At 44.4% G+C, this 24,869-nt stretch overlaps 1 protein-coding gene across 9 annotated transcripts in view; it reads left to right on the forward strand.

Annotated features, from left to right (window-relative positions):
• The window catches only part of PRKAG2 (protein kinase AMP-activated non-catalytic subunit gamma 2), a 189,568-nt gene that overhangs the window by 128,974 nt on the left and 35,725 nt on the right, over positions 1-24,869 (forward strand). For 4 of the 9 annotated variants that reach the window (XM_019712806.3, XM_019712807.3, XM_019712808.3 and 1 more), the window contains one exon: positions 17,187-17,256. In XM_019712806.3, the coding sequence (XP_019568365.1) occupies positions 17,187-17,256 (70 nt within the window). Of the gene's footprint in view, positions 1-15,985; positions 16,392-16,632; positions 16,655-16,811; positions 16,835-17,186; positions 17,257-24,869 lie in introns of those variants that run through there. The other 5 variants (XM_019712811.3, XM_019712810.3, XM_074315096.2 and 2 more) reach the window with 5 other exon arrangements.

The following is a 24,869-nucleotide window of genomic DNA, read 5'->3' on the forward strand; positions in this document are numbered from 1 at the left end:
AGCCAACAGCCATCACCAGCTTCCCAGTCGTGAGAGTGGACCATCGAAGTGGATCATCCAGCCCCCGTCAAGCCTTCAGATGAGACTGCAGCCCCAGCCAACCCGTGATTGAGAGACCTGGTCAGAGATCCCACACCAGGACCACCCAGCTGAACTGCTCATGAATTCCTGACCCACAAAAACCATAAGACATAACATATTAGTCTGCTAGAGCTGCCATAACAAAATGCCACAAATTGGGAGGCTTAAACAACAGACATTTATTTTGCACAGTTCTGGAGGCCGGAAGTTAAAAATGAAGGTGTTGGCAGGTTTGGTTTGTCCTGAAGCCTCTCTCCGGGGCTGCAGGGGGTTGCCTTCTGGCTGTGTCCTCATGTGGTCTTTCCTCCAGGCACACATACCCCTGGTGTCTCTTCCTCCTCTTAGGAGGCCACCAATCCTGTTGGCTTAGGGTCCCACCCTTAAGATCTCATTTAATCTAAGTAACTTTTTTGAAGGTCCTGTCTCCAAATATAGTCACGTTAGGGGTTAGGACTTCAATATATGAATTTGGGAGGGGGACACAGTTCAGTCTGTGGCAGATTGTAACTTGTTATTGTCTTAAGCTACTAAATTTTGGGGTGATTTGTCATGTATCAAAAGACAACTAATACTTATTTCATCATGTATGTGGAGCGGTAACATAATTCATTCATGAACTTTGTGTTTTTTGGGTTTTTTTTAATAAAAAAAGAAGAAGGAAAAACTATCTTGCCACTGAATCTATTTCCAAGATCCCTAGTTTTCCTAATATGAATATTTGGAAGGAAATCATTAACCAGTCTTTCAAGACTATTCTTTGGAATAATTACCTCTTTTTAAAGATAGGAAAGCACTTTAAAAATCTAAAAATATTGCAGATCACTTGACATTAAGCAGCACTTAAAGATTTTTATATGCAGTGCTTTGTTTTTGTATTTCCTGTCTCACCATTTTAAATATCAAGTTACAACCTAATAAGGTCTTCATGTGAAAACTGTCTGCCCAGAAATGGCAAACTAATGGTCCCATAGGCTGTTACTCATAACAGATTTGATCTTTTAAAAATAGTTTGGGGGGAAAAAAATTCACACTGGGTCCAGGAGTCGGAGCTACAGGGAGAGGTGACTCATACTGGGCTTGGCTATCATGCGAGCCCAGCATAGACAAGTGTTGCTTGTGTGTTGAAGAGACAGGCAGAGAAGAACTATTCTCCTCGCTGTCAAAAAAAAGGTATTATAATTGGCATCCTTCCTGTGTTCCTGCCCTGTTGGAATCCTGACTCGACGAGCAGAAAGAAGGCAGAGCCCAAATCAGATGGACGTCCTTGGCTGGGAGCTTGGCCTGTTCTCTGAGCCTGGGTCTTTTGGATTCTTGTTTATTCTGTTCCGCAGGGTAGCTGAGCGCCAAGTAAAGGATGGGGGATCTTTTTGCTTCAAGATTTTTCTTAACCCGACAAATGCCCTGCCTCTGTCACCTCCCAGGGACTCAGGAGGGAAATCATTCGTGTCATAGTCGTTTTCTAAGACCCTGCCATTTGTCTGGCACTGTACTATTCACTGGGTACTCAGCTGAGATCATTTCTGCCCTCCAAGAGTCTCCCCGCAGGAGGTAAATCCTTTAAACTCAGGGACTCCTGGGTCACAATTTAACAGACAGGATCTGCTTCTAAAGATCCACAGATCCCAGGGCCATGTACTTGGCATTGCCGTGATCACAGGGTATAAACGTGGGCCCCAAAAATGTACATTTCCACTAGTGAGTTATTTTGCTGTCTTGGTTGAGAGAGCCATCCCTTCGGCCATCATGACAGCGGCCACTTTAAGATTCATCTTGGACTTTTCCACCTTAGAGGAGCAAGCCTGCCTTCCACCCTGGGAGAGGCAGGGGTTGAGATAGTGGTGTCACATGGCGTTGGATATTCACTGGAGCTGATCACGGGTAACCTACAATAGTTCCTCTACTAGGAGGCGGAAGGCGTGGCGGTTATCTTTTCCCCTCACTTGGGCTGGCAGTGTGAAAGATGTCACCTAAATATGTAACAAGCTAAACGTATCTCTGCTCCAGAAACTGATGACCGATTTCTGTAAACTAGGGGCAGAAGCCAGCTCGCAGAGGGTCACTGAGTGGGTGTGAGATAACAAAGGAAGGACAGAGACTGTGGACAGCTTTATCAAGAAGTTTGGTGTGAAGAGGAGACGTGAGTCAGGGCTGTGGCAGAGGCGAGACCCGGAGGGCATTTCTTTTAAAAGATGGATGCGACATGAGCACGTGAACATACTGCTGAAAGAACTTACAAGTTCCAGAACCATCGACCCCTCTCTCTCCACGCCTCTGCTTCAGGAACATAGTGTTCACCTCACAGGACTGGGGTGGGGATCAAATGAGATAATCTGTGTAAAGTTACCCAAAACTCCATAACTAGCAACACTAAAGTCAAGATTTGAACCAAGGAGATTGGGCTCCAAGTCCACGTCCATGGCATGATTTCCGACCACCTCTGGAGAAGGCCGAGCTTGTCAGCCTATCCATCACACTGACCCCGCATCTGAGCTCATGTCCCCGATTCAGGGGTTGGCACGCTCTGACCCATGGGCCAACGCTGGCCCACCATCTGTGTTTGAAATTCAAGTTTCATTAAGACACAGCCACATTTGTTCATGTATGCAGCGTCTGTGGCTGCTTTCCTGCTACATGCAGAGGTGAGTAGTTGCAACAGAGACTGTGTGGCCTGCAAAGCCTAAAATATTCACTGTGTAGCCTTTATTCAGAAAAAAAATTGCCAGCCCCTGACTCATCTGTGCCCGAGCTTCCCTTTACTGCCATCCAGTGAATTGATAGGGCATCCCATGCACAGTGGCAGAATGAGACTAGTCCCCAGAAAGGCAAGAGACGAGTAGTAGGGCTTTGTCCTACTGAAGACGTGGAGCTAGTTCCACGGGGCAAACAGAACAAGGGAAATCAGTCACCAGTCCTACCCACACGAGGCCCAGGAATCAGACTGGCCAAAAAGATGGCAAAGCAGTCCATAGTCCTGTAAAGTTAGGATTGGAGGGTTAGTATTCTCTGCACCCTCAGAGCATTCTAAAATGATACAATCTACTTTTGGACTGGATTGAGGACGTTAGGAGGAACATAAGATTAAGGTGGAAGGGCCCTTATTCTCCCCCATAACCCCACTGCGTAAGGAAGGGGTGCCAATTAGATGTAAGCTGTACCGAGAGTGTCACAAATATTTTATTGCCTGCCCTGGCAGTGGCACAGAGGAGTTGATCAGACTTGCATTTTAACAGAACGATCAGTCTAGTGACAAGCTAGCAGTTGGAATTTATGGGGGAAAGACGGAGCAAGAAGACTAGTAAAGAAAGTAAACATGAGTCCTTTGAGAGATGACAAAAGGCTGGACTAAGGCCACAGAAGTAGGGGTGCAGAGGAAGCAGTTCATTAGAAACGTATATAAAAGATAAAATAGACTGGCCTTGGTGATGCCCAGACACATGGCACATGGGAGGACGACTCCTCAGTTTGTGGCATGAAAGGATGGATGGCAGGGTCATTACATTAGGAAGGCGAAGCAGATCTGGGGATGAAAGACAAATCCCACTTGGGGCACACTTTCTTTGATTCCTTTGGGACATCGAATACAGACATCGGGGCTGGGTAGGTGAGCCTAAAGGGCAGAAGCACAGATTGGGAAAATGATTCTCTCTGTCCATTTGATTTAACATATATTCAATCAAAGAAATCAAGGCCCTGAGCACCTTTACCTATATAATTGTAGGTGCAGGGGAGAAAACAAACATGGTTTGATCTTAATAAGGAACAATTCTTTACCAATACAGTTGTGTGAAAATGCATTGGGGGCAGGGCAGGGGTGGTGAACATTAGATAGTGGAAAAATTACTGTACCTACTCATGCATTCTAGTCAGGCTTGTCTTGATTTGCATTTAGATGGGAATTCCTTCAGCTTGGAATCAGGATTGTCCCCTAACTCATTGCACTTAGAAAAGCATTAACTTTAGCTCATGAATTGTCATTGGTACAACAGTGACACAAAACATAACTCCAGTGTTAATAGCGTCCCCTTAAGGACCCAGTAGAAATTAGTTGTTGGAACTGTGGAAAAGTTTAGAACAAGCCTCCTCTGGTGTTTCCCTGAGTGCTGAGTACATCACCTGTTTGTGAGTAGCCACCCAAATTCTCCAGCAGTGCTTTGGGGAAACCTGTTTCAAGAGGTTGTATGGGGTGACACATTTTTTCCACTATTTTTGAGGCTTGGCATGGAACCCTAAATCGTCGTTATTTTGGGTCTTGAGTAAGAATAACATCTGGTCATCTTGAGCATGGTTAGAGAAGAGGTATATTTTATTCAGAAAAAGAGACTTGGAAGCAGGTGGTTCTGAGGAACTACACAGGAAATTCTGATGAGTTCTACGTCTCCGCCATTGATTCCCTCTTCACACTGTATCAAAAGCAGATTAAAAGCCCATTGCTTGTAATGTGTTCATTCACAAGTTGGTAAGGCTGCTCAGTTGCCATGATTTACTCTAATTAAGACAGTCCATTTACCTTCCTTGCATTTAATTTTTAAAAATTAGATACATCGGAGAAGTGTTTGGTGAGCTGTTCCAAAAATAGCATTTTTCTAAGATGAGAAAGTCCTGGAGATAGGTTGCATAGCAGTATGCGTGCATTTAACACTACCGACCTGTGCACGTAAAATGGTTAAGAAGGTACATTATGTTAGGTGTATTTGTACAACAATTACTTTTTTTTTTTAAATCCTCTGATTATAAAAAGAAAAACACAAAGAAAAAAAAATCCCCTGCAATTCTACCTCTTTGAGATAGTTTTGGTGTGGAGTTTTTGTTTGTTTGTTTTTTCTTTTATGCGTTTTTTTTTAATTACCTAGCCTTGGTCATGCCTTTATACACAGATCTAAAAATAGACTTATACCAAATGTAGACTCTGGTGAAACTGCTTAGCAACTTAGCTTTTCACTTAATATTATAATCAGGCCCCTGTCTTCAATGTATATAGTATGGTTGTTCAGAAAATGTCATTTTAGAAGTCTCACTTTCATAAAATTTGGTGGTCACACTTATTAACTATTACTTTATCCTGTTCAAGTTATAAAGCACGCTGCTGGGTCTAGTAAACGACAGATACATAGAGCCTGGAGAGCTGCTGTACCATACCCAAGCCGCCAGGTAGAGGTCATATTGCTATGTAGTACAATTTCAATAGATTTACTCATTAGTGATGAAGTTCTTTTAAGAAACTGAGTATAAGAGACTTCCCTATCTGGAGGCCATTAAGGGTTTTCGAGCTTTTGGCCTGCCCAAGACTCAGCTGCCACTTGGAGGAGGAAAAGAAAGCGTTTTCCCTTCTTCAGATCTGTCCTTGCTCTGGACTTGAACCTGGCCTTTCAGTTTTATGCTGTCTGGCAATTAAAGATGGGTTTGGGGGATCCCCGAATACCAATTTATATGTTTCCTACCCATATTTAATGATACTAAATTGGGATGTAATACCAGTGTGGTTTATTCTTTTCCAGGATGTAAAAATGAATTGCAGAAATTGCTTTCCATTAGCTATGTTTGATGTATTCTAACACAACTAGTGGAAAATCCATATTTAATTCATTCAGAGTTGTTCTTGGTATGCCCCCCTAAGAGGCTATATCTAGCGCTCCGTGCTGAAATGATCAAAGAAATTATCTTCAAAGTAGAGGCCTGGTCTTAGTGGCTCAAGACGCTGTGGCCCTTCTTGCTCTCAGGACACGTGTCCTTAGATGGGGCTCTGTTGTCACTCTGCCTGCCTACTTATTCAATCTTATACACGGGCAATTAAAGAAAAAGTCTATTTCCCACAAGGCGTAAACTGCAGACTGCGTTTAACTTATGCATTAGGTTTGCGCGCATCCAGCCCTTACTTGTCTATACCAGAAATAACCTCGATGGGATGATTTTAACACGCTGTTCCCGATGCTCAGTGATACTAGCTGTAGATTAGTTAAAATCATCTTACAACATGTCCCTCCATCGTGTATTTGGAATAATCCTGTCGTACAGTGTTTCTGCATGTGTTCTCAGCCCACCACTGAATCAGATCAGGCACATTTGGTGGCAGATAATTTATGGGAATGACATTTTCTGTCTTAAAATGATCTCCAATGGATTTGGAGCGTGCTTAGGACAACAGTAGGTGCTCTGAGGTCTGTGGGACAAATGCATCCACTGTTCTTTGAGTAGAATATAGTTCATTATTCTTTCTTTACAAAAAAAAAAAAAATCAAGCATTCAGCACGTCTGATTTCTTACAGCAAATGCAGGTTCTTTGACTTCCTGTCCTCACAGCATGATACAGTCTCTTCTGCCTGGTTTGCAGAGGATGAAATTAGGGGCTCAATTAAAACCCACTTGTTGATGTCTGTTATGGGCCGGGCAAACACAATTTCAATTAATTCTCATGGCTGCCCCGCACACAAGACATTGTTATCTCCGTTTTGCAGGTTAAGTAAGAATCAAGGTTTGGAAAAATGAAGTCATCTGCTTGAGACTTTGGTGGAGACATTGTTCATAATGGAGGCCGACCTTTGAAACCCACGTGCTTTTCATTTTGTCCAGCAGCGGCCCCCCAGTAAGAGCAGCTATCATTTATGGGCACCTGGCCTGAACAGAGGAAGGTGCCAGGCACACAGCACACCCGGGCACAAGGCTCGGAGACCGACGTGCTGAGCACACAGCCAGCACGTGGCAGAGCCGCACTCAGAACCAGGACTAACAAGGGGAGAAGGGCCTGACCTCTGAGGTCAGAATACGCCTTATTCCCAGGGGCACTATTTGCTTTCTTCATTTTTTATTTTTTTTTCTATGCTCTGGTCACATGTTGTGACTTTGAGATGAGTCTTCGAACTCTTAATGAAAAGAAGTTAATAGCTGATGACACCCTTTTGAGATTTTTACAAACTCTGCTTGGCTTTTGAATTCTATGCCGTTACTTGAATCAAAGTACCGATCCAGTACAATCGAGTCACCTTGCCATCCTCCATCAGGGAACAACAAAAGACAAACTGTGGCTTTATTCACATGTGCTGTCCAAGGCACTGACCTCTATACTCAGACCATAGAAATGGATCCATCCTGCTGAGTGACATTAGTCCAACATGTCTGGTTGGACTAAGCTACCTGCATATAAAATAAACGATGGTCTTTCCCGTTGTCATGAAGAATCGTTTGTATTGTCATCCTTTGTAAACTTTTAGTTATTCCCAGTGTTGTTGTTTTTTTGACTCATCAGACAACACAGTTATATTTCTGTATGGCCGTGATAAACCATGTGGGCTTAAGATGTTTTAAACTTCACCACAACAGTATAGCACTGCTGAGATGTCAGGTTTAGACCGCGTTTTCAGTTGTCACAGTTTATTCACTGATAAAATTGCCTAAGGAAACAGCACATCAGCAGAAAAATGAAATGGCCTGAGCATGTATTTCCTAATTCCTATAATTTGGGCAACTCTCCTCATTAAATATGGGAATAATTTCATTTTTAAGAGTGAATTCAGCAACGGCAATAACATATCCCGAACTTCTCTGACTTTCCTCCTCCCCCCTCACTTGTGTCAGTTTCCTGTCTCTGGCACTTTCTCAGCTGTCAGACAGAGGACAGTAAAAGTTTGGGAGAAAAAGGATACATGCTGCAGATGCTGCAATGAATTCCTTTTCTTTCACTCTAGATCTAGCTTCTAAACCCTAAAATTCTGTACCCCTACCGAGTTCCCTCAGTTTCAGTCATTTTTATGCCACGGTGTTCTCCTGGCCACTCCCACTGAGCCTGTGTCACCTCATTTGTGAAGAGCTTTCCACCTGAAAGCATATTCTTCTGACAAGGACCTGATCTCGGTTGGGGAAGGGAGGGGAGAGGAAAGGTCCTGAGTTGCTGGGGATCGTAGAGCTTTTAAAAACAGTCTTATAATTGATTATTTTTTAAAAAAACAAACTTTTAAAACACGATTTAGGACGGCTGTAGGGAAACAGTGCTAATCAAGTTGTGTTCTTTTTAGGAGAATTATAAAACAGTGTAGAATGCTAAGACTCAGCCATGATTTTTGAAGCCTAGGCAATAGAAAGGTGTTGGCAAAAGCCTTTGATAAATAGCACATAATTTCAAGAAGCTTTTGAATGATATTTACAGCCACACTGTGAGGCTCTTGAGATCCTGTCAACTTTATTGGCTTTCTTTTGCTTCCATAAAGACGTCATTGCTGTATTTAAAGACTTCTTTTGATGCTTCTGTTTCTAATTATGACTCTAGTTTCTTTTCTAGTCATTTCCTAATCCACTGAAATACCAAGTCCAATGCGATACTTCTCAGACTTTCTCACTTAAATTTTACATTCATTGTAAAGACATGTTAAATATTCTCCCTGATTCCAGGCTCTCCCGTATCCATCCCCCTTTTCCACTCGACACAGATGTTAAAATCTTTTTATATTGCCAAAAACGGTTTAAGGAAATTTACATGACTTCTTCTATCCCACAATATGAAATCTAACTCCATTCCTTTTGTTCCTGGTGGTCTCTACCAGTCTTTCTTTAACTTCTCCACAAGAACACTCCTCTTTCAGATTAAGGCCGTCTGTCAGCTGTGTCCGTTCCTTGATTTCTTCAAAATCTGCTTCATTCTCTCTCCTAAAGGAAGCCCTCCTCCCAGACGCTTCCTTAGCTTTGGAATACACTGTGCAGTTGCTATAGTTTTCGGGGTTTTTTTTGTTTTTAACTTAAACTACTTTGTCCTTGTTTATAGTGTTACATACGCAGAAATACAGTTTCCACAATTAGAATATAACCTTCACCTAATTAGAATACCACCTCCTGAGGGCAGGGCCGTATCTGATATAATACCCAAGCATCACTCAGGATGTTTTTGGCTTCAAAGTAACAAGAAACCTCCAGCTCAAACTGGCTCGAAGGATAAAGACATCTGTTGTCTCTTCTAACAGGTCCAGAGTAGGACAGGCCCCAGGCAAGGTGAGATACAGGCCTGCTCAGTGATGTCACTAAGGACCCAAGTTCTTTTTCTCTCTCTCAGTTGCTGGCTTAGACAGCAGATGGCATATCCATGCGGTGGAATACGACTCAGCAGTAAAAATGAGCAAACTGCTGTTATCCTCAGCGACATGAATGGATTTCAAAATCATTATGCTAAGTGAAATAATCCAGGTGCCAAAGAGTGTGTACTGTATGATTCCATGTATTTAAATTCTAGCAAGTATCTATAGTAACAAAAAATAGGTCACTGGTTGCTCAAGACCTTGGAGGTAAGGAGGGAATGAACCACAAAGGGACGCAAGGAAATTGTTGGGGTGATAAAATAGTTTTTGTATCTTGATTGTAGTGGTGGTTTCATGTTGACTCATCAAATGGTACGCTTAAAATGGATAGTTTATTGCAGGTGAATTATATCACAATAAAAAAAAAGAAACCCTAAAAAATCTTTCTTAAAAGATTTACATTCTGAGGTACCCAGGTCCTACATCTGCGTGTAGTTGGCTCTGTGTTCATCTTAATCCATCCTGATGAGCCACATAACACCACAGATAGTGACTGAAGGTCACAGAATTCCCCAGAAGGAAGGGCAGAAGACATGATGAAAGTGTTTGCAGGTCCCTTTAATTTCACCTTGACTATTGTATTTCCTTTTGATTGCTGCATGTAGAAGAAAACAGAACAAAAATGGAAGTAGGCTGTCTCAGTCATTTCTGTAACTTTTCATCAATGTCTGGCCAGAGTTTCCAGAAATAAAGACATAAAAAGTGCTGAAAAAATGATGAACCATGGTCTGTTCTGGGAAGAGTTAATGACTAGGCCAGATGTAGGGGGAAAGGGTAGAGAACAGTGAAGAAATACTTCCTTGTGACTTTACATCACTTTTGTGTTGCTTTATCATAGAAATATACCACATTTCAAAGTTTATGGCTTGATGCATTAAGAACTGAAATAATCTTACTGAGCAATGCTTTTTTTTAATTTGCAAAGTACTGTGGGACAATAAGAGTTGTCAACATGATAGAATGTATTTAGCTCCCAGTAAGTCATGTTAAACACAAACCTAATAATAAAATACTTTGAGTAACAGAAAACTAATTTTGATTAACTTGTGAAAGGCAAGAGAAATATCTGTTTCACACCCTGATTAATGAGCTCCACAGAACCAGAATTTGAAGAGACACAGACAAACCCTGGGTATACGTAGGGTTCCTAATTCCTATCTTTGATGTGAATTTCTAGTCATACTGGATTTACTGACCCACCTACCATGGTTCCTGGCACATAGCAGATATTAAACATTTGCTAAACGACTGTCCTCAAAACCTTTATATTGTCTGCTTTTTGGAAGTTGGATGGTAATTTAATAGAAAGCATCTAGACAAAAAGGACTTTTTCGGTTTAGTCTGTTTTCTTTGTCTCTTATTTAATAACACTTTCTCTGAAACGGGTTTTCAGCTGACTTGTTGAACTGTAGAAATTGCTTGCCACGCTGAAAAGTTGCTGTGGAATAAATGCTTTTTAAAGGAAATCATTTTTTAAAAAAGTTAGGAAGAAAATAACTTCATTTAAAGCATCTGAAATTGTTATTTAGAGAAGTTTCTAACATGAACAAAATCTTTTCCCCAAACATACCGATTAAAATTGATCAGAAGAATTAATGGTGATGGTGTTAAATAGCTTATATTTTTGAGTTTTTATCAAATTCCAACATCACTTTAAAATATCAGTTGTCACTTAACAGAAACTAAACATGAGGGGGGTCAGCAAGAGCTAGTCTAGCAAAGCTCTCTGCCAGTATTTGACGCAGAGTGTCAACGACCTCTAGGCCTCGGAGAGGGTCTGTTACAACAAAAATGTTGGCTGCCATTATTTCTTAGTCACTTTCTTTTTTCCTCATCACGTTAGGTCCAACGCGCAAGGGAACGTGAGTAGAATCATTTCCAAATAGGAATGAGGCCCAGGAGAAGCATGAATAAATAGAATGAAACCATCTCTGAACCCCTTTGTGCTATTCAATCAACTGTTTACCCACCATGTTTTTTCATTGATTTGCTAATAACAAACAGTTCATTTCACTCGAATATTTTTCGAATGTCTACTATGTGTCAGGTACAGGTAACAGCAAGATGACCAAACAGAGCCATTCTTCCCCTTCAAAGAGTTTATGGCACTTAGGGGAGACAGAAAAGTAAGGCCCACCCTGGGTTAAGTGCCTTATGGAAGTGTGGGGGTAAGAGAAGCAATGAATCAGTGAGAAGCAGTGAGAAGAGATCACATCAGGGAGGGCTTCCTGGTGAGGAGTGAACCTTCTTCGTAAGACTCATTCTTAAAGGAATGAGTAGGAACCAGCCAAGTGGCAGGGGAAATAGGGAGGCCAAAATGCTCAGCTCCCTTAGTGCAGTGAGCAGGAACAATGCATAAAGCTCAGCTGTAGGAGACACAGAGTGAATTGGCAAGAGAAGGTGAGGAAATAACATGAGCAGGCCCTTTGCTCAGAGCTGTGGCGTTAGCCCCATATGCCTGGGGCTCCTGAGAGCCACAGAATGGTTCTACACAGGAGTCACCAGGAGTCTTTTTCAAAGGGCACTGGCTGCAGGGGAGAGAATAGACTAAAAACGGGCGACACAGGAGGAATTGGAGCTGACCCAGCCACCAAGCAGGAGAGGGCAGCAGCCTCACTAAGGAGCCATAGTGGAGATGGAGACCGTGGGGTAACCTCAAAGGACGCTAAGGTGACAAAGTGGAAGGAGCTGTTTCAGACACGTGAGTTTGAATTGTCCGCAGAGAATTGAACTGGAGATGACCAGTAGAGAGTCTTGAGTTCAGGAGAGCGGTCAGCCTGAGCTTGATGCTTGGGAGTGGTCCTCACAGAGGTGGAGGTGAAAGCTGGTTAGAGAGCCTCACTGGTGGCACGTCCCCATCCTATCTTTTCCCCCCACACAGAGGATGCCTTTGCAGAGCAGAACCAGAGCTCAAAGAACATGGCAAGGGAGACCTCAAAGCTGCAGGTTTCCATCCACTAAATTATTCAGCAGCTTCTTGTCCGGTGTTTAAAGTTGATTTATTTCTTGCATTAGCTATTTAAGATTTAAAAAAAAAAAGACCAAGTGCACTCATATCTGACCTCAGTGCATAAGGGAAAGCTTTTTTGGCAGTCATTTTATGCTTAAGTTTTTAGGCTGAAGTTTTCCCTTCTGACAGTCATTCAAAATACTGCATTTTGCTGTACCAGGGCACAATTACATAAGACACACCTTAATAATTTCACATTTTTCACCAACCAAAAAGTCACCCTTGTAATGGCTCCATGTTTTTCAGGCATTCCCTCACTAACATTCAACTCAGAGCCTTCTGCTTTCCACCCCACACCCACCTCCACATCACGGTCCAGTGAGTCCAAGCTGGCTGCAGAAGCCGATGGCGTGCAGGCAGAAATATTATGAATCAGCACATGGCCTGGCTAGGAAAACCTGGCACCTCTCGGCCTTGAAATGCCAACTGAGTTCTCGCGAGAGAGGAGAGACTCTCCTAAATGCAGCCCCTTCTCTCTGTACACAGCACCTTGCCCTGGCTCTTCCCCCTCGCCTCTCTTCTGGCTTCCTCTCCTGCCTGAAATAACTGAAATTAAGTCAGGCATATAAGTCTGTTGAATCTAAAAAAATATCACCATGAAAGGGCAACTGATGACCACTAACTTGAAATTATTTGCATTAAGTAATCCATCACTCGTTTGGCCCTGTCAGCCTTCATGTACACACCTACAGAGCTTTGCAGGCCCTCCAATTCCTGACACTGACCGGGTGTGTCATAGAGAAGTTTCACCTTCCCTTTTCTACTGTCTCGTGACTGTGCTCCTTTCTAAGAAGATACGAGCTGCCCCACTAAATAAAAACAACCTGTGGAAATAAATTCAGCATCACAGTATATTATATAGAAACATTTTTATTTTTGTAGATTCTTGTACACCCGTTATCAAGTGAAATAAAACCTAAGAGACTCACATTAATTTGTTTCCATTTCTGTTCTCTACCAACTTCTACAGTAATAGGTACAGGACTTTTTAGTCTGAGGACCAGGTTTGCATTTGACAGCCTGCAGAAATACATACTCCCAATTGCTGCCCATTTCTGCCTCCCAAAAACAACTCATCAGGATTATAGGTGAACTTGGTGGTGGTGCACCGAATAAACAGTAATTAGGGATTTCTTTTTTAAAGTTTATTAAAGTTACTGCAAGAAATTAAAATGCAAACTTTTCAAAAATTAAGATGATTGACACTTCCACTGTGTACCACCACACTTTTCAAAAATTAAAGTTTAAAAAAGTAAACAGCATTTAATTTAAAAAATATAAAGAAACATACAGAATAAGGATATAAAGAAAGAAAATATTTCTGTACAACTGTACAGTGTGTTTGAGTTTTAAGCTAGGTGTTATTACAAGAGTCAAAAAGTTTCTAAAAATTCATTAAGTAAAAAAGTTACAGTAAACAAAGGTTAATTTATTATTAAAGAAAGAAAAATATTATTTTATAAATTTAATGTCGCCTAAGAGTACAGTGTTTATAAAGTCTACAGCAGTGTGCAGTCACGTCCTTGACCTTGACTTTCACTCCCCACTCACTCACTGACTCACCCAGAGCAACTTCCAGTCCTGCATCTCCATTCATGGTACGTGCCTTCCCCGGGTGTGCCACTTTTATCTTTTATACTGTATTTTTACTGTACATTTTCTATATTTAGATACACAAGTACTTACCATTGTGTTATAATTGCCTACAGTATTCAGCACCATAACGGGCTGTACAGGCTTGTCACTAGGAGCAATAGGCTATCCCATATAGCCCATATGCCCATGGGATCCTCGAACATAGATGCCTCTCCATTTATTCAGGTATGAAGTAGGCTACCATCTAGGTTTGAGTAAGTGCACTCTGTGATGTTTGCACAACGATGAAATCACCTGACAACATATTTCTCAGAACATCTCCCATCATCCAGCGACTCGTGACTGTAGTTTGTTTAACCACTCACCCGTTGAATGACATCAGTTATTTCCAGTTTCAGTTATTACAAATGAAGCTGCTGTGAACATTTGTATACAGGTTTTCCTGTAAACATAGTTTTCATTTCCTTGGGATAAATCCGCTAGAGTGCAAGTGAAGTGTCATATGGCACTTGCATGTTTAGTTTTATAAGAAACTGTCAAATTATTTTCTAGGGAGGTGGTACGATTTTGCATCCCCACAGCAATGCAGAAGTGATTGGTTTTTCTGCATCCTCACCAGCATTTGATGTTGTCACTGTTTTTATTTTGGCCATTCTAATAGGTGTGTAGTAATCACTTATCGTGGTTTTGTTTCCCTAATGACTAATGATGTTGAAAATCTTTACATGTGCTTATTTACCATCTGTATATTTTTCAGGGAAATGTCTCTTCATATCTTTTGCCCATGTTCTAACTGGATTCTCTTTTCCTACTGTTGAGTTTTGAGAGTTCTTTACGTAGTCCAGATACTACATAGTTGTTCACTGATTATGTGGTTTGCAATTAGCTTGTCTCTATAGCCTGTCTTTTCACCCTCTTAAGAGAGTCTGTCACAGAGCAAACATTTTAATTTTAATCAGGTCCAATGTATTAACTTTTCCTTTTATGAATCATGCTTTTGATGTCGAGTTTAACTCTTTGCCTAGCAATAGGTCCCAAAGATATTATCCTATTTTTTCCTAAAATTTTCATGTCTTACATTTTATTTTTAAATCCAACATGAGCTCATTTTTGTATAAGGTGTGAAGCTTAACGTTGAAGTTTATTTTTTGCTTACCAATGTCTAGTTGCTGCAGCACCATTGCTTTTGCACTATTATCAAACATCAGTTTGATACACACGTTCACGTGGGTCTATTTCCAGATTCTGTTTCCATTGATCAGTGTGTCTATCCCTCTGCCAAAGGGGGGTTAGTCTTGATTACTGTAGTTCTAGAGTAAGCTTTAATATTGAATAGAGTGATTCTTCCCACTTCATTCTTCTTTTTCAAGATTGCTTTAGCCTGTCCCTTTCCATATAAAATTTAGAATAAGCTTGTCTTGTCGACAAAGAAAAAAAAAAAAAATCTTGTCGGGATTTTGATAGGAATTGCGTTAAACCTTAAGATCAATCTGGGGTGAACTGATATCTTTACTGTATTGAGTCTTCCAATCCTCGAACATGGGATGCCTCTCCATTTATTCAGGTCTTCTTTCATTTCATCCACATTTTGTAATTTTCAGTGTACAAATCTTATATGTTTCCTTAAGTGTATACCTAAGTATTTAATTTTCTTTGCAGTGATTGTAAATAGTATCGTTTTTAATATTAGTTTCCACATGTTTGTTTGTTAGTATATAAAATGTGATTGATTTTTGTGTGTTGCCCTTTTATCCTATGACCTTGCTCAACTCACTAGTTCCAGTTATGGGGTTTTTTTGTTGTTGTTGATTTGTCTTTGGATTTCTTGGGACTTTGTATGCAGACAATCATGAAAATAGGGATGGTTTTGTTTCTTTCTTTGCAATTTGTATGCCTTTTCTTTTTCTTGCCTTATTGCAGTGGCTGGAACTTCCAGCACTGTGTGGATTAAGGATAGTATGAAAGCAGACATCCTTGTCTTGTTCCTGAACTCAGAGGGAAAGCATTCAGTCTTTTGCTGCTAAGCATGACAGAGCTATAGGGTGTTTTTTTGGTTTTTTTATTTTTTTTATCACCAATCCTATTACAAAATTAGTTTTGTCTTTTTTCCTCCACCTGTCCTCCCACACTCCACCCTTTTTTAAAGAGAAGCTTAAGTGTTAGGGATTGGCCCAACTGAGATGACAGAGCAAAAATAAAGTGCAAAGGAGATTTCAGTACTTCCTCCTCCAGGCTAGGCTTGTAAGAGTGACAAAACCAAGTTCCTTTCAAGGGGTTGGGGCCCCTTTACAGACCTAATCAGAGCTAGAGAGCTAATCTCATTATCAGGGCCCTTGCATTCGGCAGTGAGCGAGGGGCCCCCTGCAGAAGGGGTAGAAATTGGCTGTCACATAGGAGAGCCTCACGGAGTGGGGTGCCTGTGCCCTCTCCGGCTGCCAGCCTCACTGCCTGCCAACCTGAGTTGGCAATAGAAGAGTCTCAGATACCCAGATCCTGGGCGACAGAGTGGCCAGGGCCAGGTTTAGATTTGTGTGAGCTTCTGGCAGCGGCTCACCCAAAGAAGAGAATCGGCTGTGAAGAGAGGAAGTGAATAAGAAGAGTTCCATGGCTGGGTTGGCTGGGTAAAAACTGCCGGCCACGAAGTGCAGGTACAATACGTGCGACCCATGAAACAGTCTTTTTTAATAGGGGGAGGATATGAGCAGTTAAATCTGAAATTAAAAAAAAAAAAAAAAAAAAGCCAACAGTCACCCCGTCCTGCGGTGCCATCTCCTCTGGGGTCCCGCAGGCTCGGGCCCCTCTCCCCGCGTCGCCCCGCCCCCCGCTCCCTACCCCCTCCCCCGGGCTGGCCGAGACCACACCTGCGCAGGTTAAACCTGCGGGAACGCGCTGGCCGTGGGCGGCAGGGAAGGTGAGTGGATGTGCGCGGCGGGATGGGAGGGCGAGGCGGGGAAGAGAAAACGGGCCTCCGCTAATGGCCGCTCCCGGGCCCTGCGGGGAGGGCCGCGGCCGGGTGGGGGCGCCTCGGCCGCTCTCGCGCGCGCCGGGCCCTGGCTCTCCGCGGTCCTCTTCCCACGCATCCTCCCCGCGGGTCGGTACCAAAGCCGCGGGCGGTGGGGGGCGCGCCGGACCGTTCCACTCGGGAGGGGCGCAGGTCAGGCCGCGGCCTGGGGCGGGGGCGGGCCCGGGCTGGGCCGCGCCGCGCGTTCCGTGCCGTCCCGTCCCGTCCCCCCGCCCCAGCCCCTCCTCCCGGCCGCACGGCGCGGAGCGAGGCCGCAGCGCTTGGCAGCCGCGGGCCGCCGGGCCCGCGCCCGCCCGCGTCCCCACCCCGGGCCCGCGCCCCCGCCCCGCCCCCCGCGTCCCCGCGTCCCCGCGCCCCCGCCCGCGCGGCCGGGGACGAGCGCCGCCGAGCGCATGCTGATCCCTGTCCTCCTCCTCCTCAGGCGGCGCTGGCGGCGGCCCCGGGACCCGCGGAAGCCGGCATGCTGGAGAAATTCGAGTTGGAAGAAGAAGGTGAGTGCCCGCAACGGGATGCGCGTCCGCGTCTACGCCCAGGCGCGGGCGCTGGACAGCGGGTCCCCACGCCCCGGAGGCCGCGGACCCCGCCGCCCGCCCGGCCCCGGCTGCCGAGCGGCCGGGGATGGAGGCGCGGGGCGGGCGGAGCGTGTCTGCAGTGGCCCGCGGGTGCCTCCCGAGGGGACACCGAGCGGGGTTCGGGTGAGCCCGGCCAGCGGGCCGTCAGCACGGATGGCTGCTCCTTTTGTCCTTTCCAGCCGAACTCGAATGAGAGCAAGGTGTCATGCAGTAGTAATTGGTGGTGGTGCCACCGTGCACGCAGAGGTAGCCCTCGAATGATGTTTATGGTCCATACCTGTAAATAACAAAAGTGTCCCCTTGTCTGTATTTGTGAAAATACCACCAGCAGGGTGTGCCTTCTTGTTTTAAAAGGGAAAGTTACATAGCAAAACCTGAAGCGGCTTAATGAATTGGTTTTGAGTTCAGGTGACCCTGTCACTCCATCATTGCTAGCTCCTCACTTGGGGTTTTGCTGTTTGTTTTGTTTTATCCCCTGCCCTGTTTTCTTTTTACTTACCTGGATCTTTTTTTTTTTTTTTTTGAAGCTGTTAAAATGTGAAGAATAGCTCGATTCTGGGCAAAATTAGTATTTAAAATGGAATGTGATGAGCTCAAAGTCAAAAAGGAACTTGGAATAAGATGCTTGACAATTTGAGGAATTTAAAAGACCTCCACATTATCTTGTATACTCGCATCATTTATTTAGTGACTTTTCTTTTTGCCAAGAGTATCAATAGAATAAAGCTCCTGAACAAAGAAGGTGCCATGTGGATAATGTGTGTTGTGCCAACTTTCAGACTTCTGTTCATTTACAGTCAGGCAATTACTTAATAAATAACATGCACAGCCAATATGGGAATGTTAACCTGATAGTATTAGGCCAGTACTTATGTTTATTTTATGCTTTAGATTCTCTGTGGCGGTTCACAAACAGCTAGAAAATAATGCATTCATAGTAATTATCATTAAAAGTCTGCATCTGTATTTATTAATAAGTAGTTAATGGTATATTTCAGAATTTTACTGGGATTTAATTTTGCATTTTATCCTACTGAGAAATAATCCAGTTTCTTAAATAAAATCCATCTCATTATTCCTCAGTTTTATTATATCGCAGGTCAAATTTTGGCCATTGTCCACAGGGCAATATGGTGTCCCCCGTTTCCGTTAAGACTGTGTCAAATCGTGAGGGTTTTTCTTTGTTTCCAATATTAGTAACTGAGAGTCCACTGCATTTAAACTTTTTGCAGATTCACAGGGGACAAGGGGAAAGTGGAGAGGATGCTGTTACAGAATAGGTATGGTTAAGATCATAGGCCCAGCCTCAAATCTTAGCTCCACTTCTCGTTTAGCTGTGTGACCTTGGACAAGTTACTTAACCTTTCTGTGTCTTTCCCCATTTATGAGATGGAGCTAACATCATGGTATTTTGAGGATTTTAAATTGAGATAATCTGTGCAGTGGTATTCCGTACAGTGTAAACCCATAGTAAGCACTCTGTAAACATTAGTAACTTATCTTTTGAGTGGCATTAACTACTGTACTGAATTCATAGACTTCTTAGGGCTTTCATTAATGAATACAAACGTAGAGATTCGTCTCAGCACGAGTTTGATGGGTTCTTTTCCTTGAGATTTATTAATTTAATTATGTTGCATTTCTCAGAGCAGATGTACAAGCCTTATTTCTTTTTCATTGTTTCTGCCAGTGGAATTAATGTAAAGTGTGAAACCTAAGTACCTAAGAAGAGGATCTTCCCATTTTCACTCCTCCATTTTTATCTATACTGCTGTCATCCCATTAAAGCATACCGAATTCCACAAATAACCCTGTCAAACATTTCTGGATTTTTAAGGAGGCAGGATGTAAGCTAAGCAGTGGCTTGGAAGCTGTTAGCCAAGATAGAAGAAGGAATAGTATTGGTGTGGTTGTCTAAAATGCTGCTTTGTGGGGTATTTTTTGTTTATTTTTAACTTTAGATTGCTTATGCATCCAAAATACGGGAAGAATTGAAGACGAAGCAGAATCATGCGTTTATTTGGGGGCGGGGGAGCCCTAACATAAGACATTGTATCTTTAAATATCCTGCAAACTGATGTGTTAGCAGTCTACATAATTGATAGCTGATGGGTAGATCCTCATTTAATCTTTAACCCTCCTTCTTATCCAGTTAATGTCATCATTTATGCATTGCAGGCAGGAGGCATTACTTAGAGATACAGTTGGTGTACATGGAAACACACGACTACTGATACTTTTGTTACTACGTGTTTTTCTATTTCCTAATAAATTATAACGGATGCTGTGTTTGTTAGAAGCAATTCGGAGGCACTAGTGAAGTTGGAGTACTCATCTAAAATGTCGTTTGCTGTGGGAAGAAAGAGCTGACCGCAGTCTCCCCTGCATTGTTCCGGTCTTTTGCCTGCGTTCTGACGCCAGCTGCCCACCCACTTTCTGCTGTCAACTCTTCTTGCTGCCACATGCTCACCAAGGGACCTTTCTGGAGTGTGCACTGATGGCATCACTATTTTATGGGAAAACCTTTACCATGTTCCTCTGTCTATATATAGGATAAGTGCATACACGTCTTCATCTGTGGTTCTCCCCCCTCCTCCTGGCCACACACGCCAGTGAGCGGAATGCTTTCTGAGTGTGAGAATCGCCCGAGATTTTTTGAAGAGGCAGATTCTAATTCTGTGGGTCTAGGATGGGACCTGAGAGTTTGCATTTCTCCCACACCCCCAGGTGCGTTGCTGCTGTTTCACAAGCCCCTCCCTGAAGAACAAAACTCTGTCGCATACTTTTCTGTGAGGGGCCCGCCTGTCTGTTTAGCTCGCCTATGCCACAGCAGCGAGGCAGAAAGCAGCCAGAGACCAGATCAGCCCCCGGCAGGACTGTGTTCCATAAACTTTATCTACAAAAACAGGCGGCATTGGGCCCACAGGCCGCCTTTGCCAGACCGCTGCTCTGTGTGTCCCTCACGGTCTCTGTGCCTTTAGCAGATAACAGTCATTTGAGGGTAAGACCTTCTCTTGCTCCCTTTCTCTGCCCTGCCAGTCGTACCAATATATCACAGCTCAACCCAAATCTCACCCTCTCTGAGGCTGGCCCCAAATCCCTTCTATACTTCTCTCACAATTCATCTTTCTCTTCCCAGTGCCAGATGTGGCTGGGGCACAGTAGGTGTTCGGCAGTGTTTCGGTATCTCAATGAAGACATTGTTTATACCTTAGTCCCCCCCTTATCCATGGGGGTGATGCATCCAAGGCCCCCAGTGGACGCCTGAAACCACGGATAGTACCAAACCCTGCATAGACTATGTTTTTCCCTACATGTATGTAGCTATTTCACTTAAAGGAAGCACTCTCCAGCTTCTCTTTGGCATATCCAAATCGCCAGCATCACCACTCTTTTGCTTTGGGGACATAATTACGTCAAATAAGGGTTACTCTGACGTCAGCACTGAGGTGCCATAATAGTCAATCTGATCTGATAACCGAGCGGGTTACTAAGTGATAAACAGGCAGGAGACCCTGGGCAGAGGGATGGTTCACGTCCCAGGCAGGACAGACCAGGGACAGCAACAGAGTTCATCACGCTGCTCAGAATGGCGCACAGTTTAAAACTTAGGAATCATTTAGTTCTGGAATTTTCCATTTAATATTTTTTCAGACTACGGTGTACCGTGGGCAACTGGAAGTACAGAAGGAGAAACAGCAGATAAGGGGGGACTACTGTAGTTACTTCATGGACGTGTTGGGAGGATTAAATGATTCCGTCTATGCAAAGTGATGAGAAGCGTGCCTCGCCCGTAGAAATCACTTTACGTGTTTGCTTTGCAAATTTTTTATTGTTACATCCGTCATATCTCTGTTTGGTTTTTATCAGAATTAACAGTCTTGAACTTACTTAATGGCAGGACCAAGCACAGTACTTTTAAGCACCTAAACACAACCATGAATGTTTTTTGAAGTCGATAAGTATTCAGCAGTTTATTCGTGATCAATAAATCTCTAATTCTGGGTCACCTTCAAGTGCCGTACAGCCTCTTGGAACTGTGTTGTCTCCTGCCTCCCCTTCGCCACGTCAGCCATCGCAGACTCTTCAGTGATTTTGGGCTTTCTGTCCCTAACTTGCTGTAATTGTCCCCCCTCCCCTTAGCTGTCTCGCCAGCTGACCTCCCTGTCTGCCCCCCCACTCCCACCGACTTGCTTCCTCCCCAGCATCCCTTCTGTTCCTTCTTCACCTGCCCAGTGTACTTTTCCAAAGTGTAATCCTTTCAGAACTTGTCTCCAAATTCATATTTATAGCAAGGCTGGTCAACCTCGTGCACGCTGATCAAAAATAGGTGAGAACGAGGGGCCTCTTTTTGTAGGAGGGAAGGCATCAGTCTTTAGTCAAGAATCTCGGCATTTTAGGCCCTGTTCTGCAATGAAGTAGCTCTGTCCTGGGATGATGCACCGTCTCTGGGGACTTTGTTCGTTCTGTTGTTGTCACCGTGGGTTTTCTCTGTAAAACAAGGCCCAGCACTTGGCAAACGTGTACTTTTCCTTCTGGCTCGAAAATAGGACCTAAAGCAACCAGCAACCACGCTACTATATAAACTAACAAAAAGAACCAAAGTCTGTGTTCACTGAAACTCATGTATTCTTAACTGGCTGACATTGCCCCAAAGTAAGCAAATTGGGACAAAAATCTTAGCTATGACAGTGGCTTGTGGCCCTCCAAAGGGCCACAGTACATGGACAGCTGTGCAGTACATCTGTGATTTGAAAGTGTCACGGGGACAGGACAGGCAGGGGACGTATAAAGAGGCTCAGGGAGATGGGTAACGCAGAAAAGGCTTGAAGCACTGACTTCCTTGGGGGAGAGGAATCTCATGGGTGTTTGTGGTAACCTGTTAAAGTATTCTGTCACTTAGCTTTCAGAGCCGCTGCTCAGTGAGGGCACTTACTGGCTGTCGGGTGAGGGGTACTGGCCTCGGTAGTGGACACGCTCAAGTGACAGGTTTGTGATGAAGCCCGGTGGGTCTGGCAGCATGAGAGCCCTGCTAATGTGTCATCCGCCCTCTGCCCTTCCCCTCTGAGTTTGCACACCCACCTTACACGAGACATGATTGTTTGTTGATGATACAAGTCACTATAATTTTATGAAATATATTTAAGTCAGTGTTTTCTTCTCTAGCTGGCCCCATACGTAAAAGCTTACCGTATTTACTAGACTGCAGGTGCACATTTTAATGTCTCTCGTGGCAAGATATAGCTTCACATTGATGGGGTCTTACCTTCAATGGGATGGAGTGGTTGTCTTATAGACCGAGCAGGTTTTGTCACCTGTCATGCAAAGAGCCCTGGCTACTTTAAACAAAAATGAGAGTGCAGAAGGGGACTTGGGGGTTTCTGAGAGTGGGACTTGTCCCCAGGCTTCACAAGTACCTGGAAAGTCAGCAGTCGCCAAGTCAGCACGTGGGTCATCGCCATGATGAGGCGTCCGCATCCCCTTCCCTCTCCAGGCCGACTCTGTCGGCCCCTTGCTGGGTGCTCTGCTCCAACCCCACCTGTCATCTGACCGATGGCTCAGACAACTGTGCCATGGCCAGGGCTGGTCCTGTCCTATAGCTCTGCGAGGGACAGACAAACCCTGAAAAGTTGTTACACCAGGGTCCCCGCGACTTTACATTTTACCTGTGAATTTTAAAGTGGGAAAACTGTTGGTACTACAAAGCACTTGGCATTTACTTGAAAAAAATGGAGGAATCCTTCTACCCTTTTCATATGATTCTAATGATGGCTGGCACCTGCTGAGCATATGGGGGCACTGAGTCGTTTACAGGTATCTCATCTAACCCCCAGAACAACCTTAAGAGGTAAATATTTTTATTTTCCCTATTGTATGGAAGAGGAAGTCAAGAAAGGAAGAGGTCGAATAAATGACCTCAGGGGACGCATCTGGGAACCGGGTTTCAAATACAGTCTTCCAGAGCTGGTGCTCGGAGCCGGCGTGCAGAACCGATGCGACGCGATCCTTTATTCAGAAACCCTCTCCATGTGTTCTCACCTCCTAGACATTCTTAAGCCCTTTCCGCCAGGCCGCCCAGGCTCACCAAGGTGGTGACCGATGGCTCCATTTTGCAAACTCCGGTGGACACCTCCCTGCCCTCTTAGTAACAGTCAGCAAAGATGAGTGTCCCCTGCCCCAGACGGCGCTCTGGTATTCTCCTCACACCCATCTGGCTTGTTGGTTTCCTTGGCGGGCGTTCCTCTTCTTTCTTTTTCCTGGTAACAGGCTGAGTGCGGTAATTTGCGTCCCATCCAATTGCTCTTGTTCCTTGAGCGTTAGGTATTGGACTTCCTCGTGGCTCTGTCAGAGGCCCACTCTCATGTACACCCTCCCCTTCGCCAGTCTTCTTCCCTTCCCTGGCTTTAGTTACCATGACACCTGTCACCCAGTGCTGTAGTCCCATGGATTTAGTTACCACGATGCTTTAATAACGGATGATGCCCGAGTAGGTATCTGCAGCCACATCTGTGCTGAGTATTCAGTTGCCGGCTCGGTGTCTCTGCCTGATTCATCTCGCGACCGCTCTGTTCTGCCCCTCCCCCCTCCTCTTTTTTTTTTAAAGCCAGCCTGATTCAGTGAGTGGCCCCATATCCTCCTAGCGGTTAGTTTGTCGCGAGAATGATGGTCAGCTCTGGCTCTCTTGCTCTCCCACGTCCAGGCCGTGACATCCTCTCGCTTTTGCTTCCTGAGTACTGCCTCTCTCTGTCACTTCTGCCCTTAGTCTAGGCCAGGCCACCACCATCTCTCTCTTGAACTAGTGAGGAGCGCGATGTGTCCCATCCTTCTACTCTGACCCCTCCCATCAGTCCCCCATACTGCCATGAAAGACACAAAAACATGTATCTAATCGTGTCGCTTCCATGCTTAAACGCCTTCAGTGTCTTTCCTTGCCTTTCGCTGGAGCCCAGATTTCTCGCCCTGTTCTCCGATGCACCTTCTCGCCCTTCCGTCTGCTGTCTCGTCACATGCCTCCAGCTCACTGGTCCTTAAGTTCCTCAAACTGCTGTGTTCCTCGGCGCCTCTGGGCTCCACACAAGCTGTTCCCTCCTCCCGGAGCGTACGTCCCCTTCCTCTTGGCCCTCAGTTCTCAGTGGAAATGCCACGTCCTCGGGGAAGCCCCAGACAGACGTCACTTACGGTCTCAGGATGCCCAGAGTTGAGGGGCTGTTAAGGAGAGACGCATTTACTCCTGTTTCTTTACCAGTGAACTGGAAGCTGTAGAAGGATGCCAGGTCTCGAAGATATTATGGTGACTAAGACTTAGCTTTCAGTAAGTATTTGGAGGGCATGTATGTATATGTTTTAGTAAAAGCGTTCATGTTCACTCTGGCACCTGGGCCTCGTGCACTTCAAGTGGTTAAGGTTCTTTCTTATAAAGAAATCAGGCATTTCTGTTTAAGGCAACCAGGCAACATTTTAAATTCCAAGGCACCAGTAGTGCATCGTCCCATGACAGCTGCTTCCCCAGCCACAGCGTCAGTGCCTGTGCC

The sequence above is a fragment of the Rhinolophus sinicus genome, chromosome 8, assembly GCF_057876585.1.
Source record: "Rhinolophus sinicus isolate RSI-liver-muscle chromosome 8, RSI-T2T, whole genome shotgun sequence".
In the NCBI taxonomy this organism is placed as follows: Eukaryota; Metazoa; Chordata; class Mammalia; order Chiroptera; family Rhinolophidae; genus Rhinolophus; species Rhinolophus sinicus.